Here is a 16,837-nt window from a genome sequence, read left to right on the forward strand (position 1 = left end):
GTAACTGTTCATATTCCTAGACTATGGATACGACTTAGAAATTTTACAGAAAATAAGTCAGGTTACTCCTGTTTTACGACACATCATTGCTAGCGGGTATGCTACAAAATGTCGTCTAAACGGGGATAAATAAACAATTTCTTGGTTAAAATATTAGGCACAAACTATTAACTAAACAGGCTGATTCTTGGGGTCACGTAATAAAAGAAAACAAATAATGTCTCACAGTTATGTTTATTTATCTTGATAAATAGAATCTCGAATGGTTTTGTCAATAAAACATACATATTATTGATAATATAAAAAACAAAAATGGTTGAAAATATTACCCAACCCAAGTCAAACGAGCTAAAACTAGTGGAATATGCATTAATTTGACCAGAAAAATAAAATAATTGCAACAGTGTTCGAGAAAATAATCTCTTTGTGTTCGTGACGAGTATATTAATATATTATGTATTTTTATTTTTCTAATCATGCTTTAGTTAAACTAAGTGTAACGCAAGCAAAAAAAAAAGTGCTATATAAAATGTCGCAAAATTGTATTTGCGAGTGAGAGAGCTACGTTTCAGTAGCAATATTATCATGAAAGAAGGGAAATCTCATTTCCTTATGGATCGTAAAATTAACCCTAGCGTTACTGCACTATAAATGTTTGCATTCGTCGTAAAGTCAAGTCGTTATGCGACCGTGTACCAAGTGCAGGCGAATGCATTTACAATCATAATCTGTAATGAAATTTTCATTTACAAAATGTAGCCCAATATATGGTCTCTTCAATTCAATTTCTTCTAAAATAAATACATGCTTTTTTTTATCTCGGAGCTGCCTAATCTGCCTGTTTCAAATAACGATTGTATAACACAACGCTCTCTTCGCCAGGTTTAACTTAGAGAGAAACAACGACATGAAATTCTTCTTATATTGTCATCTTCAAACACCTCATATTATTAATACTTAACAGTTCAGATCTTCCGTCTTGTACAAGATACAATATTGCACTTATTGTGATGTGAATTTTCCTAAATATTCTCTAAAATTGATAATATTTGTTTTAGACAGTAAACAACTATTAACATACCAGCTGTAAACTTATCATTAGTTATTGGAAAATATAGCACCAAAGGACGATAAATATGCGGCCAGTATTAAACATAATAGTATAAATAAAAAATAAACAAAAAGTCAAAAAGCAATGAATAAATACATCTTTAACTAGAAGGTCGATTATACTTCACTTTGTTTCTAAAGATATTTAATACATTTCAAAGGTAAGGCAGCGAAAAATGTTTTATAATTCAAGTTTCTGTGAGTGGACAACTTATCGTTACTCCTATTCACAAGATCTTACAGTTCTAGTCGTGCGCTGGGACGGCTGGTGTGTCCGCCGGCGTATTTACTATAAGTATTTATAATACAATTACTGGAATTCATTGTTAGCGTGACCCCTCGACGATGGACCTCTACTTATATTCTTGGAGGCGTCGGAGGCGCACCGTCGTGATCCTGCGGGAGCAAAAAGTTACGTTTAATAAAATACATTAAAAATGAATACATCATAAATCATACGGGAGATTTATGACTAGCAGAGGACGTTTATCGACTATGCGGGTAGGCAGAAAATTGTTATCGAACCCATGTTTCCGCATATGACCTGGGATTATAAATCGTGTTTCCCTAATATTACATTGAAATAAAAGAAGAAAGACATTTTCGTAGATAGATATGGATATAAAAATAATTATATAATCAAGGTTTATTTAAACGCAGACCTGTCTCAAAGGTCATGACTACATGGTCGACGGGATTTACCGGTAAGTCTGAATTCACTTTATAAATTGCAGCATAACAACAACGATTACCTCAACACGTTCGAACTTCGACGTTTTACTAAATGTATGGAATTTTTGACGTTGACAAATATGCACATACCCAATCTATCCTAATAATACAAAGATGAGCATGTTTGTTTGAACGCGCTAATCATTGGAACTACGAATTCGAATTGAAAACGATTTTTTATTTGAATGGTTCATTTATTGAGGAAGGTTTTTAGCTATATAACATCTTTTGTGAAAAATAAAGCTCACTCAGACGAAGTGGCGGGTGAAAGCTAGTTGCCGATATGTTGACAGGACTGAGTAAACATTACCACGTGCCGCTTGATCCGCCCATTGGACGGGGCACATAATACACATTGTATAGCAAGGTTACAACAATTATTTTCTTTAGTCTAACGACAAAATAAAGAGTCTTGTACGCAAGATTTGCAGATGGCGAAGAACAAACCTCCGAATTTTTTACAAGAAGTCTAACTTTACTACTACTTTCTATACTTTTATTATAAGAAGTCACGGTCATTTTTATGCAGCTGACTGGCTTGTCTGCACAGCTACAAATAACTTATTTTATAAATACACAGAATTCTTCATTATAATCTAGATAAATCTTGCATACCAAGGATTTATAAGTTGGCGGGCTATAGCAGACCAAGAGGAGACAAGCTAAGGGCCACGACCCAAGCGGTATCTAAACTATCGGTCATCAATTCCTTACAATAACCTTCGAACCAAAATTATGTATTTAAGAATTTAGATGTTTTGTTATTATCAAACAAAACATAGAGTCATGTCAAAGCCACGTGACACTGTCCATATGTATAATTATGATACATGTTGTATGAAAACAATAACATAACTATGTTATCACCGCTGTTAGTTTCCGGCTCATAATATATCGCATTGTCACGGAATCGCCGCTATTAGCGTTAAACTATTTGGTACTTTTTTGTAGTGACTTATTTGCTATAGAAATTTTTTTCAAAGCTAACATTATAGATACAAACAAAATATTTGTGCCGCTGCGAAAAGCGTGTCTCGCATATGCTTTTATAATTTAAGGAAGTTTCATGTTGCTACTATAAGCGTGAAATGTAGACCTCCTTATTATGCAGTCACCACCAAGGGAAAGTTATAGAAATGTACTATTTCTTTAATTAAAAATAAATCACATTCGGAACTTTACCATAGTGGTGACTAAGTAAACACGATTAATTGATTCATTTTTAAAATTGGCACTGTTCAATAGACCTCGCTGACTATCGTGCATAACAAGATTTGTGGATGAAGCTCAATACATAAGTATTTATTCTTAGTATAGGAGCGCTCCTTATCCGTACCTGCTTTAAATTAAAACAGAGTACAGTCAACCTGGGTAATTTTTCATATGAAACCAACACAATTGATAAAAGTTTGCAAAACTAAAATGAACCTTTATCAAACGTGTTGGTTACATACGAAAAAATAATCGAATCTAGTTCAAATTCCCACTGTCAATGTTACCCGGATGATTCAAAGTTACCCAAATTGACCTTACCTATTATAATAAAAATCATTGCAGCATCAATCTCAGTATCATATTTGAAAGAGTTCATTGAACGACCGTCCGTACAAACCTGCGTGATCAAAATCGTTTCAAATAATGATCCTTACTACAAAGCCCGTATATCCTTTCTAAACGAGTAATGGATTTGGCAATGACCGGTTCTTCTCGTGCATTGACGTGCATACTTCCGCTATCTAACAATACGATAGAACACATTTTAGACCATAATCGACTATCTAGCGACTTTAATACGTGACATTGTAGTAGATATGAAACCGGTTTTTTGAAGTCTAAATTATCAAACACTTGTATCAAATTGCATATTTAATGATTTTCGAAATCAACCGACTTTCGCGGCGGGTTAAGGTTAATATGCCGCTTCTAATGCCAGGGTTGTGAATTCGATTCGCATACGGAACAAAATATTTGATATTTGTCATACAATAGTTTGTAGATCTAGTTGTATCATAAAAAAGGAAAATGTTTGGTTAAAGAATGCATGAATATTACACTGTAATGTTCGTAAATATAATGGCCAAGCATATTAAACTGTGTCACAATATTTGATACGTTGAAACTGTCAGCGATTACTCTAGAAAAATTGGAGGTCATTTGATAACCATCTGGTTTAAACTAAGGGCACGCGTTTAAATGAGTTGGATTTTATATTCTATATGTTATTCTTTTACAAATCCATATACATATGTATTACACACGTGTACCACATAACGACTGAACCGACTTCCCGTGTTAAAAAACAGGCTAGTTTATTCAAAAATAAACCCCTAAATGTTTTACTTATTCAATCCATATACACACGAAAGCTACTGGGTTTAGCCACCAAAATAATTTAACTATCACGTTTTACATAAATCTATATGTGTATCGGACACTAGTTTAAAAATGTAACAAATAAAGGTGACAGAATGAACGAACAACTGTACATTTTAGTCGTGACCATTGACCCAGATACCGTGGACGAATGTTTGCACCACAATAATGTTTTGTAAATAAAACGTTTCCAATTCACAATGCTTGTGGTTTCTTACATATTTTAGTCAGCAAAATGTATAAGATGTACGATTGTAACTATGTCAAATTTTATTCAACAATGTAAAAGGAGGTTCTGATATAAATTGAAATGCGTCGCAAATTCATTTTAGAAATACATCATTCCAAATAATGAAATCAATTCCATCGATTGATTTACATCAAACATCTCTGATGATCCCGTTAAGTAACTACTGAGGATCCGACAATAAAGCTCATTGGCATTTTCGTCGAAATTGTATGATGATCATCGCTAAATATGTCATATTATCACATAAGCCGTAGGTAGGTGTAAAAATGACTCACACGTTTTGTCTCAAAACAATATGATAATCATATACTTCAATAACAAAGCCTCTAAATTACCTACATTTATTCATACTCGTATTTAAACTGAAAAACTCTTTTATAACCTTCTACCCAAGAAGCCTTAACAAACATTATTTACTCTCGAAATACTAAGAACAGCTGAACATTGTATTTCCAATCGCAAAGGTTATAATGATAGCAAATATTATGAAATGAAAAGTTCAAAACAAGGGCGCAAATTGAGATAAATACATCGAAATGCCAGTACAGATTACTGTCTTTAACTTCTTTTCTGATAATGTGATGAAATAACGAGGAAAGTAACGGAATGTTTTGCATTTTAAAATTAACCTTGAACTTGATGAAAACTCACTGGCACCCGTGCTTACTATTAATTACTATTGAGCAGACAATTTTACTGCTTCTGTACCGCATGATAATGTAAATGGCTGCCTCTTCCAACTCTCCCGACGTTGGACCAAAAAGGTTTTACTGTCGAGATCTAAACCTCCGCTCTTAGGAGTCGTAAAGCTGTCGGACTCAAATACCATCCTACCGGGCTACTTAGATACGAGGAAAGAAGAGTGGATATTGTCTAATTTTAGACACACAATTCACACAGCCTGCTAGATTTGATATGTCATCTAGTAGTTGTCACCTAGTAGTTGTTTATCAGCTAGAAGGACATTTCTATATACTTACTTGAGAGTTTTGCGTAGGCTTCGCGGCATCTTGTATCTGGTTACGGCGTGGACGCATCGCGTACATGGCGAGCGCTAACGCCATCATGAGGAACATCATAAGGAAGCTGTTCGCGGAAGACTCCGGCCGCGGTAGTCCGGGTATCTCGTCCAGGCACTCATTGTCTGTGCAGTATGACTGGCCTTGACGGAGCTAAACAGGGCAAACAAGAAAAATACCGTTCAATATGTACTTAGTTACTTTAATATTTCGATTTGTAGATAAAAAGTTTTGAGATCATGCTACCTAATAGCCTTGAGCTTAGCCCAAAGACTGTCCTGTAAAGGACAAAGATTCTCTGGCTTATACACTCTTTAAGCTAGCCCATACCTACAACAATACATACATACAATTCAAAGGTAGCGAAACCGGTCGTAAATATCATAACTTTTAGCTTTAATTGACCTCCTCAATTTCACTGTTACCAAGGAGAGGCTTGAACAAAGCATAGGAGAAGTTTAATTCTTTATGCTTGAATCATTTTTACATTATGTATTGGTAAGTACATAAAATACACTTGAATCTGGTTATGTAATTATTTATTACGTGGACGTTGAATTATTTTCTCAATGTCGGTGAAATCGATTTCCTGCGTTTGTTTGTAAATAGGTTTATTGTTTGTGGCTTTGAATAAATCAATATAACTGTGCCTATTTAGTTGATAAACTTAGACAGTAATGCGAGTATAATGAAGTAAAATATGCACAAAAATTCAATGTCGCGGCATGCATAATTGCATACTAATATTATAAATTCTAAAGTCTGTCCGTTATGCTTTCACGGCTAAACCGCTGAACTGCATTAGATAAAATTTTGATAAGAAGATAGCTAAAGACCCAGGTTCATACTGGCTACATTTTTAACCACACTGGTCAGCTAGCATCTCAACAATTAGCCATAAATAGATCTGGGCACGAAACTCAAGAGAAAATATAACATCGTGGCCAGTATAAGGATAAACTAGTACTATTATTCAGAGTATTTGTGTAGTAAATAGTACAGTTATTTCAAGACTACAATACTGTATTGTGACATGACACGTACAATGAGGAAGCTAGCAGTGCACATCGCATCGGCATTTGAATGATATTATTGTTATTGCGAGGGTCCCTACAAACATTCCACTACACGATGTGTAACGGGGATATAAGATCATGGCCTAGTAGCGTTATATTTAACATTTATTTGAAGTTGTCAAAGGTCGTGGTTATGTGCCGGATAAATTATCCAATAGACAAAATGGTAGCAAATACACATACAAAAAAATCACAACTATTTCCCATAGGTCGTGGGCAGAGACGAGAACGCCACTTGGTAAGATCCTTACATCTAGAAATTGCTTCGAAATTTGATGATAAACTATCTACTAGTTGGAAGTTGTGAAACTGGTGATAAATATCAATTAGCTGATTCACGCGATTCCTTCATTATTAAGTCCTATTTCAGACATTTAATGATCAATGTCCGATCTTATTCAACTTTTTGTACGTAAAACGTCTTCAAGTTGAACGAATGAATCGGTGCAGTGAAAGTATTTTTCGACTTTCGCATTCCGCATTATTCGTACAGACCTACATCATTTTAAAGAAAGTACATCGTCCTTTGTCTCATTACATCATGACTGCGCAGAAAGTTTGCATATATTTATATTGTCTAAGTACATGCATATTTACGCGCATATAAAATTGGATAGCTACGTGTCTAATTGCCTACATGCGTAATAATACGGCTGTTCCCATCATCGGCCAACATCTGTAGAAATTATTAGGTCTGGTCTAAGTTGCCAGATGGCCAGGAAATCTAAGATAGTCTGCCATTAAGCTACTGGCATGCCTAATCGTGATAGCTTTCATAGAATTGTTGTAATTCGCTTTATTAAAAAAAAATATTTTGTTTTAAACTGACTTTTATATTATTATTCTTTTAGACAGAGATAGGTGGAAAGAGGGAAGGGAGACCTTTGCCCTGCAGTGGGACAATATGGGCTGAAAATAAATAAACTGACTCTGTTGTTGATATTGATGATAGTGTATGTGTATACGACTGTCACCAGGCCTAGGGTTCGTTTCCAAGGTTGTAAAAAGTATTATTGATCTTATTCTAATTTGTATTAGTTTGTTCGCGATCTGAGTTCGGTGGCCGGTATATGGCAATAGGCTCGTCCCCTTATATGAGTAACTTAAGTTGTAAACGACGAAACGCGGGTGCATTTCATACGACTCTGCCTTACCTCGGGTATAACAGACATGATGTTTAATCATATTAATATGTATAATATTAAAAACATATTTTGGATCCACTGTCATCATCACGTGTTCAGTTAATCTAAGTAAACAAAACTTTAAAATAAAGACACGCTTGATAATTTTATCGTAGCAGCGATATAGAGGTCAATCTCGCAGACAAACGCTTTGCATACGAGTACATACATGAGTATATGTAGCACATTACGATATAATCTTATCAGTTGTGCTATCAATCAAATTAGTACTTCACTTGCACATGGCACTTAACAAAGCTGTTAAAATGAAAGTACTTAATGCATGTGTTCACCTTGACTGGATTTGTAATTAATGTAGAGGAAGAAGGGCAGATAAAAGTCCATTTGCAATGCCCGAGGTTCAAGCAGTCTCCTACCGACGTAAACTGAATCTTCTTAGCAGGAGTCTTCGAACTTTGTTGAATAGCTACCTACATAATATTGTAAACTAGAATGTTGTGAACAATGTCTTTGGCTACCGCAAGCGTCGACTAAAAAACTCTTATAAAATAATAAGGTTGTGTAAAGGTTTAGCATGTAGCATGTTTACATATAGTACAAAAGAGAGGAGAGAAAATTAAAGTGGAAGTTAAGTTCAGTTTTCATTCCGTGGATTGGGAATTACTTAAGCTGTTGGTTTTTGGATAACAGTTGCGCTATTAGGAAGGAGGACTTCATACTACGTAGAAGTGGGTCGATTACATATCACCATGCATTACGACTACAAATGCTATAAAATAAGTGTCGCGGTGTACAATGAACATGTAACACCACCACCCCTAAACGATCGTAACACCGACCGCGAGCCGCAACATATCATTGTTTTCAAATTAGCATGTTACACGATACGATTATATAAAATACTGTAATGTATCGGAATACAGTCATTAGTATGTAATCGCACACAGACGCTATACTTCGCATGACCTAATTACATACAAAGTGGTGGTTCGTGATAGTCGCACTGGAATACAACTGATGGCACTAAGGAGTGTTGAAACGAGGGATAATCGTGCCCGTAGCCTGGCTGAAAGGTCCTAATAACTACGATTATGCACTGGAGAGACGGATGACTGCGCTACGTTGAAGTATCTACCGCAGTATTGCGTGGAGTCTTTTTATTGTATTCTAGAATATTATCAAATGCGACTACATAGAGGACTTTTGTGAACTCGTGGTTTAACTACATTATAGTATTTCTCTTCCATATTGAACTGTCAACGTTCCGCTTTGTGCTACAGGAGCCAGGAGATCTGACTGTGACTGATGTTCTGCCTTGTGCTACAAGGGCCATTGCATTATCTGACTGTACTTGTCATTTTGTGGCTTTTCTCTCAGAGCATGGTACGACTAACTTGCATAAGTAGTTTCGTATGATCATGCTAGTTTAATAAATCAAACTATAAAAATGCAATCCGATTATAATCTAACAAAAATATTATTTTTATTCAAATTATCCTATTACTACGAAATAATATATAACTACGAAAATAAAATCATAAAAACTGAATTTATATGAATTGCTCAATAGTGCTCAATCGCAAACCACAAACGATAACGGCTTCAACTAGAGGCGTGAAATAATTGCCGTATCTGAAGCGATAACGAACAGTTAACAATTCTAACTTAATAGCAATTTATGCCTGCAGTAAAATTAAGGAAATATTTTAAAACTAGTGTATAACGTCGAAACTCTAAAAGGATAGGATTGATGATTATTTTATACCTAGTTTAAATGTATACTTAAAATCTGTTATGAAGGATTAAAGTTTCACTTCAAATTAGAAACTGGGACATTTCGGGTTCTGTCAGTATTGCCTACCTGGTCTGCCTCATGTCCAGTCTCGCTTTTCCTATGAACAATGATGCACCTGCATAGTAAGCAAACGCATTTTCTTCCTTAGAAAACCTGGCGAATCTAAGGTAAAATAAGGGTTCACCTTAATATGCATATTTTGTTATGTATAAAAAGGAATGTGCCTTGATTGTCTCAGTTTCTTTAATCTGTTTAATATGCTGGGGGCTGTAAATCTCCAGTGCCCACTTCTTCACTAGGATGACTTCAGTAACTTTTTATTTACATATACCACGAACTGCAAACTGCTGTTCAAATGTAGCCAGCTAGCTACCTATTTATAACTTGTGGAGGTAGCAACTGTACTGCCCTGAAAAACCCGTTACCCTACATCCTAGAGAATTGGGGAGAATTCAATTCATCCCAGATTAATACACTACAGATGAGCTAAATGGTTCCAATAATTTATAAAATTTGGTTATACAGGAGTACCACACTATGATTGAAACCTTATGATAGATCCATTATGCTCATTATTCTGACCAGTTTTAACAAAAGACTGTATGTACAATTTATATTATACTGTACAGTTGTATGTTTCGGTATAGTGTAAATCAATCAGGTTTTTTTCGTTATGCCAACAAGGTTCCTACTTCTTAAGGGCAGCGAGAATTATTATAATAAAGGCTTCCATTTTAATCAAACATCTTATTATTATCCATACAAAATGTGACTTGGACATAAAAAAGTATAAACTAATTAAGTAGGTAGGTACATGAATCTAATTTGATTTGCAAAAATATCCTTTTATTTATGAAACTAAAACTAATCGGCTCTTCACAAAATATTTTCCAGATCATTCATTATTTCATATAATTATGATTGCCATTACCCATTATGAAAACTATTAAGTGCTGATAATGGTTTGTTATCATACAGCTTGAATAATTAACTGTAATTAAACATCTACCTATTATGTATATTTTAATGATATTTTACAGTAACTGGCTATCAATAACTGGATGCAATAAAATTAGTGTAATTATAAAAAAAGTTATTGCTTTGGTTATGGTGTCAGTCCAATTTCCCAGGGTCTTATGATTTCTTCCATAATTAGCAAGCAACTAATTATACACAAACAATGAAAGTAATATCTGAATAAGGTAAATATAGGTCATAACTCACTAATATGTTTACTAACATTGTAACATCAATAAAGAACGTGTTTCAACAATGTTGGTAAACAGAAATAGCAACAAAAGGCGACAGGAATACCACAATCATAGTGTAGACGTGGATGTTCCACCCACTTCAATAACAATAATCTACAAGGTCGTTTACTCACCAGTGAGATGAGCCGACGCATTGCTAGCTCGTGATTCCACAGGCACTCGCAAGGATCCATTTCGTCACCCATATCTAAGCAAAAAATTAACTCTCAGAAATTCTGTTGACACAATTTTCTATCGACTAATTTCTATTTTTCCACTATTCTACAGCCAAACGATAAATGAAACAGCCAAGGTGATTACGTCAACGTATCACTTTTCCTTCCCATCGACGCAAGCACTGTGCATAATTCCACATCTTTGTTTTTATTTACAAATACAAAAAACACTGGTCAAGGATCATCTGTCATAGATCTTAAGAGAAGAGAAAGTAAACTGCTCAAAGGCGTACCTGCGGTACTTGTTTGCACAAAAATGGAAGAAAACAATAAATGAATTTGCTATTGTTGCAGTATACGAGTGCAACTGCGTTAGTGATATGATAAACGATGGAAAATTGTTGAACACTCAACTACACTTGCGACGACATTTTTACACTGTATTCTTGGAGCTATGTGATTGGTTTACGTAAAAGAATGATTGGGCGGCAACAACCAATCAATGTTTAGGGTGGCCAGGCATTTGAATAGTAATGTTGCCACTGCAAATTTCCCTTTATAATAAAAGTTTTGAAATGAAGTTTGTAGTAACAATGTTTTTTTTTTATACAGGTATGTAAATAACCTGATTTTGTATTTATTTATCTCAAGTAATAGTCAACGCCATTCCTGTATTTTATTAAATATATACAGTTATGTGTCTTGACTTTGCTTGGCAACATTTAAGAATGGTGGACTCAAGTTAATGTATTGCACAAAGCATTGCAAAAAGGCCTGTACAAAACATTTAAAAGTCGGCGAAACATTTTTTTTATAACATATAAGGTTTCTTGTCCTCTCTATGAGGAAGGCTTGTAGCATTAATTTGGTCTTTATGTTCTATGCCGCCCATAAAGAGGTTGTAGTCGATGATGACGTTTTTTATTTATAAAATCCGTATTTATCTGTTCCGCTGACTTTTACCTCGTGGAAGGATGAAATCATGGTGTCCGTCAAAATGGCGGGTGGAAAGTCATGAAATCGAATGAAACGTGCTCTATTATTTTGTAGTGTTTTGGTAGTATTTAGTAGCTAAGCAAAAATATTTAGTAGTATTACCAATACGATATGAAACGAAAAACAAAATCCGCCGCCAAGCTGATGTCTGGTTGGCGGGTGGTAATTGAACGGCGTGAAATGCTTTACATTTTTATATGTCAGATTTTAGTAGTCTATTGGTAGGTAAATAAAATAACATTAATCTTATCTACGTGCTAATAGTTTACAAATTAAAGGCATCACACACACTACATCGAGTACGCCTACGCATATTATCACAGCAATGTTACTTACGAGTGTCATTGTTATTAGTCTGGAGGAGTATTTTTTATAATTTATGTTACCGTTGTTTTACACTAATAAAAAACGAATATATTAAATTATATAATAATGTTAAATAAAAAAAATAGTACCTACATTGAATGAACGAGCTTTAAATTTGAAATCTCTTATAAACCTGTTAAGTAAACATTGCTGTGATAATATGCGTAGGCGTACTCGATGTAGTGTGTGTGATGCCTTTAATTTGTAAACTATTAGCACGTAGATAAGATTAATGTTATTTTATTTACCTACCAATAGACTACTAAAATCTGACATATAAAAATGTAAAGCATTTCACGCCGTTCAATTACCACCCGCCAACCAGACATCAGCTTGGCGGCGGATTTTGTTTTTCGTTTCATATCGTATTGGTAATACTACTAAATATTTTTGCTTAGCTACTAAATACTACCAAAACACTACAAAATAATAGAGCACGTTTCATTCGATTTCATGACTTTCCACCCGCCATTTTGACGGACACGAAATCATGGTGATTAGATTCTTGTCCATCCACACAACCACACACAAGTCTTTGGTCGAGCTGAAAGCCACCTCTCCCACTTTCATATTACTCTTAGACTTACCTAACTTTTAGGAATTCTGGGACAAACTCCCTGCTGAGCCGGAGAGTGCCCATCGTATCATTATGATACTTACTTTTAAGTATGCAAGATAAAAGTGGCGCGTTATAAAAATTATCCATTACGAGTGTTTTTTGAATAACGGCCTCATCAAGGTGAGCACAATCTGCGATGTAGCACTCTCCGGCTATTACGCTTCCTCAAGCTCTTCAACCGGTTCCTGCTCCTCCACCTACGCAACGTGAACGTTCCCCTTACCCGAGTACTTAAATCTCCGTCCTCGACAAATACCCTGTTCGCGACTCGCACAACTCGTAACTTTTTATTCCGACCCTGGCTCTGTCGCATTTTTTCGCGAAAACGAGAGTCACCCCTTCATTAAAAGGAGCGACTCATCGATTGCAATGTTTTGCTCCAGCACATAGAAGGAACTAAACTTTTTATTTAGGTAGGTGCGGTTATGGGCATAATTTTGTCGAGTTTGGAGAAATGCGAGGGCAAGAAAGTGTTGTCTACAAATGTAAACAACGTTTGATTAAAAGGAATCGGTTAGGACATGAGCGAATTAAAATCACCTATTTGGATTTCACCTAATTTGGGATACCAATAAAACCCGCTGCACACCGATTACAACCAGGGACTGCTGCATGAGTATAGCGAAATATCTCCTAATTTCGTCGTCGGTGATGTCTTTCCATCCACCTATTACCTACTCCAGGTAGACGTTATGAGCACGGGCCAGTAACTGGTTTCCGTACCGATTGGTCTCACGTACAATGTGGGCGACAATATCAGCCCAAATTTTTAGGAAGATATCCAAGGGAGTTAAGTTAAGGTTTTCAAAAGTGGGGCCAGTAGACGGAACTGCAAATCCCTGATCTTCCCTGACTCGCTCAAAATTCTCCGGTTCGCATAGCCAATCAAAAACTAAATAAGTCGTGTTTGTCTACATCTTGCCGAAGAACGAAGTCGGCTTCGGCGTCAATGCTACTTAATGCCTCAGCTAGCGGCGGGGGAAGAAAATTGTCATCAAACTCGTAATTGTTGCGCAGAGTAAAGATTTCAAGAAGACGCGCTCGATGTCAACGTTGACATCTATGGTAAGTAGACAAAGAAATGTTAATGAAATCTTCTGAGTGCCCTTGACCGCTTCCGCCTCCTCCGTCTCCTGTGTCATGACATTGGAGATTGGGAGGGATTTCTAGTACCTCAGGTAAAAGGGGGCAGAGGACGTAGTCGTTTTGCGTTTGCGTCGTTGCTCTTCCCTTTTCCTTTTCTGTAAATAAATAAAGTAATGTTTACCAGCTACCATGAGCATATGTTTGACGACACTAACAAGCTAGCGACAATAGGAGGAGGTAAAATGTTGCTTTTTCATTTACTTTGGCTCCGGGGCATCCGGCATCCTGAAATAGGAGAGTTGTTTTCTCTCTTTTAATTCAGCCAGTTGCTTTTTCTGTGATGGAGTCAACTTGGCAAAATTCTTTGCGACCATCGCCTTCACCTGCTTGCAAGCCCGAAGCTGCTCCCTCAGAAAACCCCTCGAAAATTGGTACATTTATAGCCCTGTATGGTATTATCACATTGGTTACAGGATACTTTTTACCCCAGGAATTCTTTTCACGTGGACGAAGTTGCGGGCTGTAGCTAGTTTCTTTATAATTAAGACATTAAGATACCCAAAGCCAGTTGCGTTCACCAGTCGGTAAACGATCTGTAGGTAAAGCAAACCTTGGCGCGCTCATACCATAGATGAGTGAGCGCATAGTGGTAGGTATATCTGAACTGGGCGTCTCAGTGCTTCGGAGGGCTTGTAAAAGTCAGTCCCGGTTGGCCAAAGGCCACTGGGCGGCTTGAACAACTTTGACATTAGGTTAATTAGTGGTTAACCGTTAACCACTAATCATACGATAAGAAAATGATTAGCAATTAGAAGACTGAAAGCTAGAAAACCTTTATTGAGTACCGAGTCCTTTATAACAGTCAAGTTCCTGCATATTCTTTTTATTGTAAGAAACATTGTAACTAAAGTAGGTACCTATTTAAATATGTCGCCGAAGCGTGTTAAAAAGAGTGGTTTGAATAAATGGCGGAGGATGTTAAAATATAACTTACCTTTAGTTATTACTGAAATCCTTGGTGTGATTATCTTCCAGTCACTGAAGTTTGTCATTTTAGCACGTGGCGTTATTAAGACTGTATCCAATCTAATTTGAAATACCTATACCACTCATTCTTGTACAAGAAGTTACGTACTTATAATTATTTACTCAGTGAAATGCTAGACAGCCTGTACCAATGTTTTCCCCGTCGGCACTAATTAGGTGTATGAGTACTTACCAGTTACTTACTACCTACCTGTGTATAGTATTCCCAGGATACCCAGGATTTCATCATTGAATCATCAACCTAAATCCTATCTACCTACATGGGCACTCTACACAATGTCTACCAAATAAATCTTAATTAAGTAGTCATATACATACACTATGTCATTGAGTTGTATTTAATTATACCACCACCATTTAAGACCCATTTCTTAATATCTTGATTGACCAACTTTACCAACTAGGTACCTCTAGCTTCAAACTTCACTATACAAACAAGAATATTCAATGTAGGTGTCTACCTAATGCATCTTAATCGAGAAAAGATATCATAGTGTACAATAGTTTTGTTGAAAAAAAATCCCATACTAATAAGTTGTCAAGGAATCAATGTTCAAAGCTACGCAATTAAAATGTATTTAGGAAATGGTAAGAAAGTAAGAACCTGCAACTGTTGGTACATATTTTCAGTGGATGCAACTAACGAGGCCGTTCGTCACTTGGGGGTAATTCGAATTTATCTTGGCATATATATCTTTTTATATTAATTGATAAGTTTTTCGCGTACTTACTTACTAAGCTATAACAATTGCAATTTGTGTATAAATCCTATCTATTATCCGAATGGTAACAAACCGAAATTATGTTGATGCTATTTTCACGATTTGTAAAAACACAAGTAAATTACTAACAAGTAACTTTATTTTCTTTTATGAACATTAAGACAGAAAAGACGGTAGTATGGATTTTACGGAACGATAGGAAAAAAGGTTAGAAATACTGCTTTACAAATGTGTTCGTATTCGTTAGTCATCCCCAGTCAAGCCCTTTTTCAATTGTCCTATAGGGAAAACTAGCAAAAATTTAAAAAATAAAAAAAAGGCAATAATGACCTGTACCTATTCAAGATCGGGAAATTGGTAATGATAAACACCAATATTCTTCGGAGCAAGGAAGGAGTTAGGCTGTAGATCCAGTAATCTAGCCACAAATTTTGCATGTCTAGACGAAAAAAGAAGTAACTTATAAAAAATTACACTGGCACCGCATATTCTTTCCTGTCTACTTTTAATACAAGGCTATAATTATAACAATCTAGGCAGTCAAGAACTCTTAGATAAATACCCAAGACCCATAGCATGAATAAAATATTTCCCGCACAATTTTGCCTACAATTCAAGCGGTAGCGTAACGGTAGCATTCAAATGGTAGCGAACCATTAGTAGAGAGAGAAAAAATGAAGAAATATGACATACTTAAAGTAAATCATTCTAAGTAGTTTCTTACAAGTGCTCATCTGGAGCGACACATCGTGATTGAGGCTCAGTGGGCGGGCGGATAAGGCGTGGTCTACATCGCCCCGCCCACCGCGATCTAGGGCGCCCCGCCCGCCCAACACTAATTGATTACTTACATTTAATTTATATAGAAAGTAGGATGTAATTAACTGCTATATATTATTGGAAGTCTATCCGATTAGCGATATTATGTCAAAGAGATTTTCTAATTGACTTTTTGCTTTGACGTAGAGTTCGGTCCGTAGTTCGTTTTCGTGTGACAAAGAATTTAGGTGATTAAACATTTTAATAAATAGGGCTTCGTGATAAATCTATACGATCACCTGAAAGATTTGAGACT

General features: G+C 35.8%; 1 protein-coding gene across 1 annotated transcript; it reads right to left on the reverse strand.

Annotated features, from left to right (window-relative positions):
* Positions 1-215: 215 nt before the first annotated feature.
* Positions 216-11,396, reverse strand: LOC142972551 (small integral membrane protein 14). The gene is made up of 4 exons (XM_076113771.1): positions 11,220-11,396; positions 10,885-10,958; positions 5,446-5,637; positions 216-1,506 (listed from the first exon to the last, which is right to left on the reverse strand). Exons 2-4 carry the CDS (start codon positions 10,954-10,956, stop codon positions 1,468-1,470), a joined length of 303 nt encoding a protein of 100 aa, XP_075969886.1. The 5' UTR covers positions 10,957-10,958; positions 11,220-11,396; the 3' UTR covers positions 216-1,467.
* Between the last annotated feature and the right edge of the window lie 5,441 nt (positions 11,397-16,837).

Source organism: Anticarsia gemmatalis, chromosome 4 (assembly GCF_050436995.1).
Source record: "Anticarsia gemmatalis isolate Benzon Research Colony breed Stoneville strain chromosome 4, ilAntGemm2 primary, whole genome shotgun sequence".
NCBI classification, from domain to species: Eukaryota; Metazoa; Arthropoda; class Insecta; order Lepidoptera; family Erebidae; genus Anticarsia; species Anticarsia gemmatalis.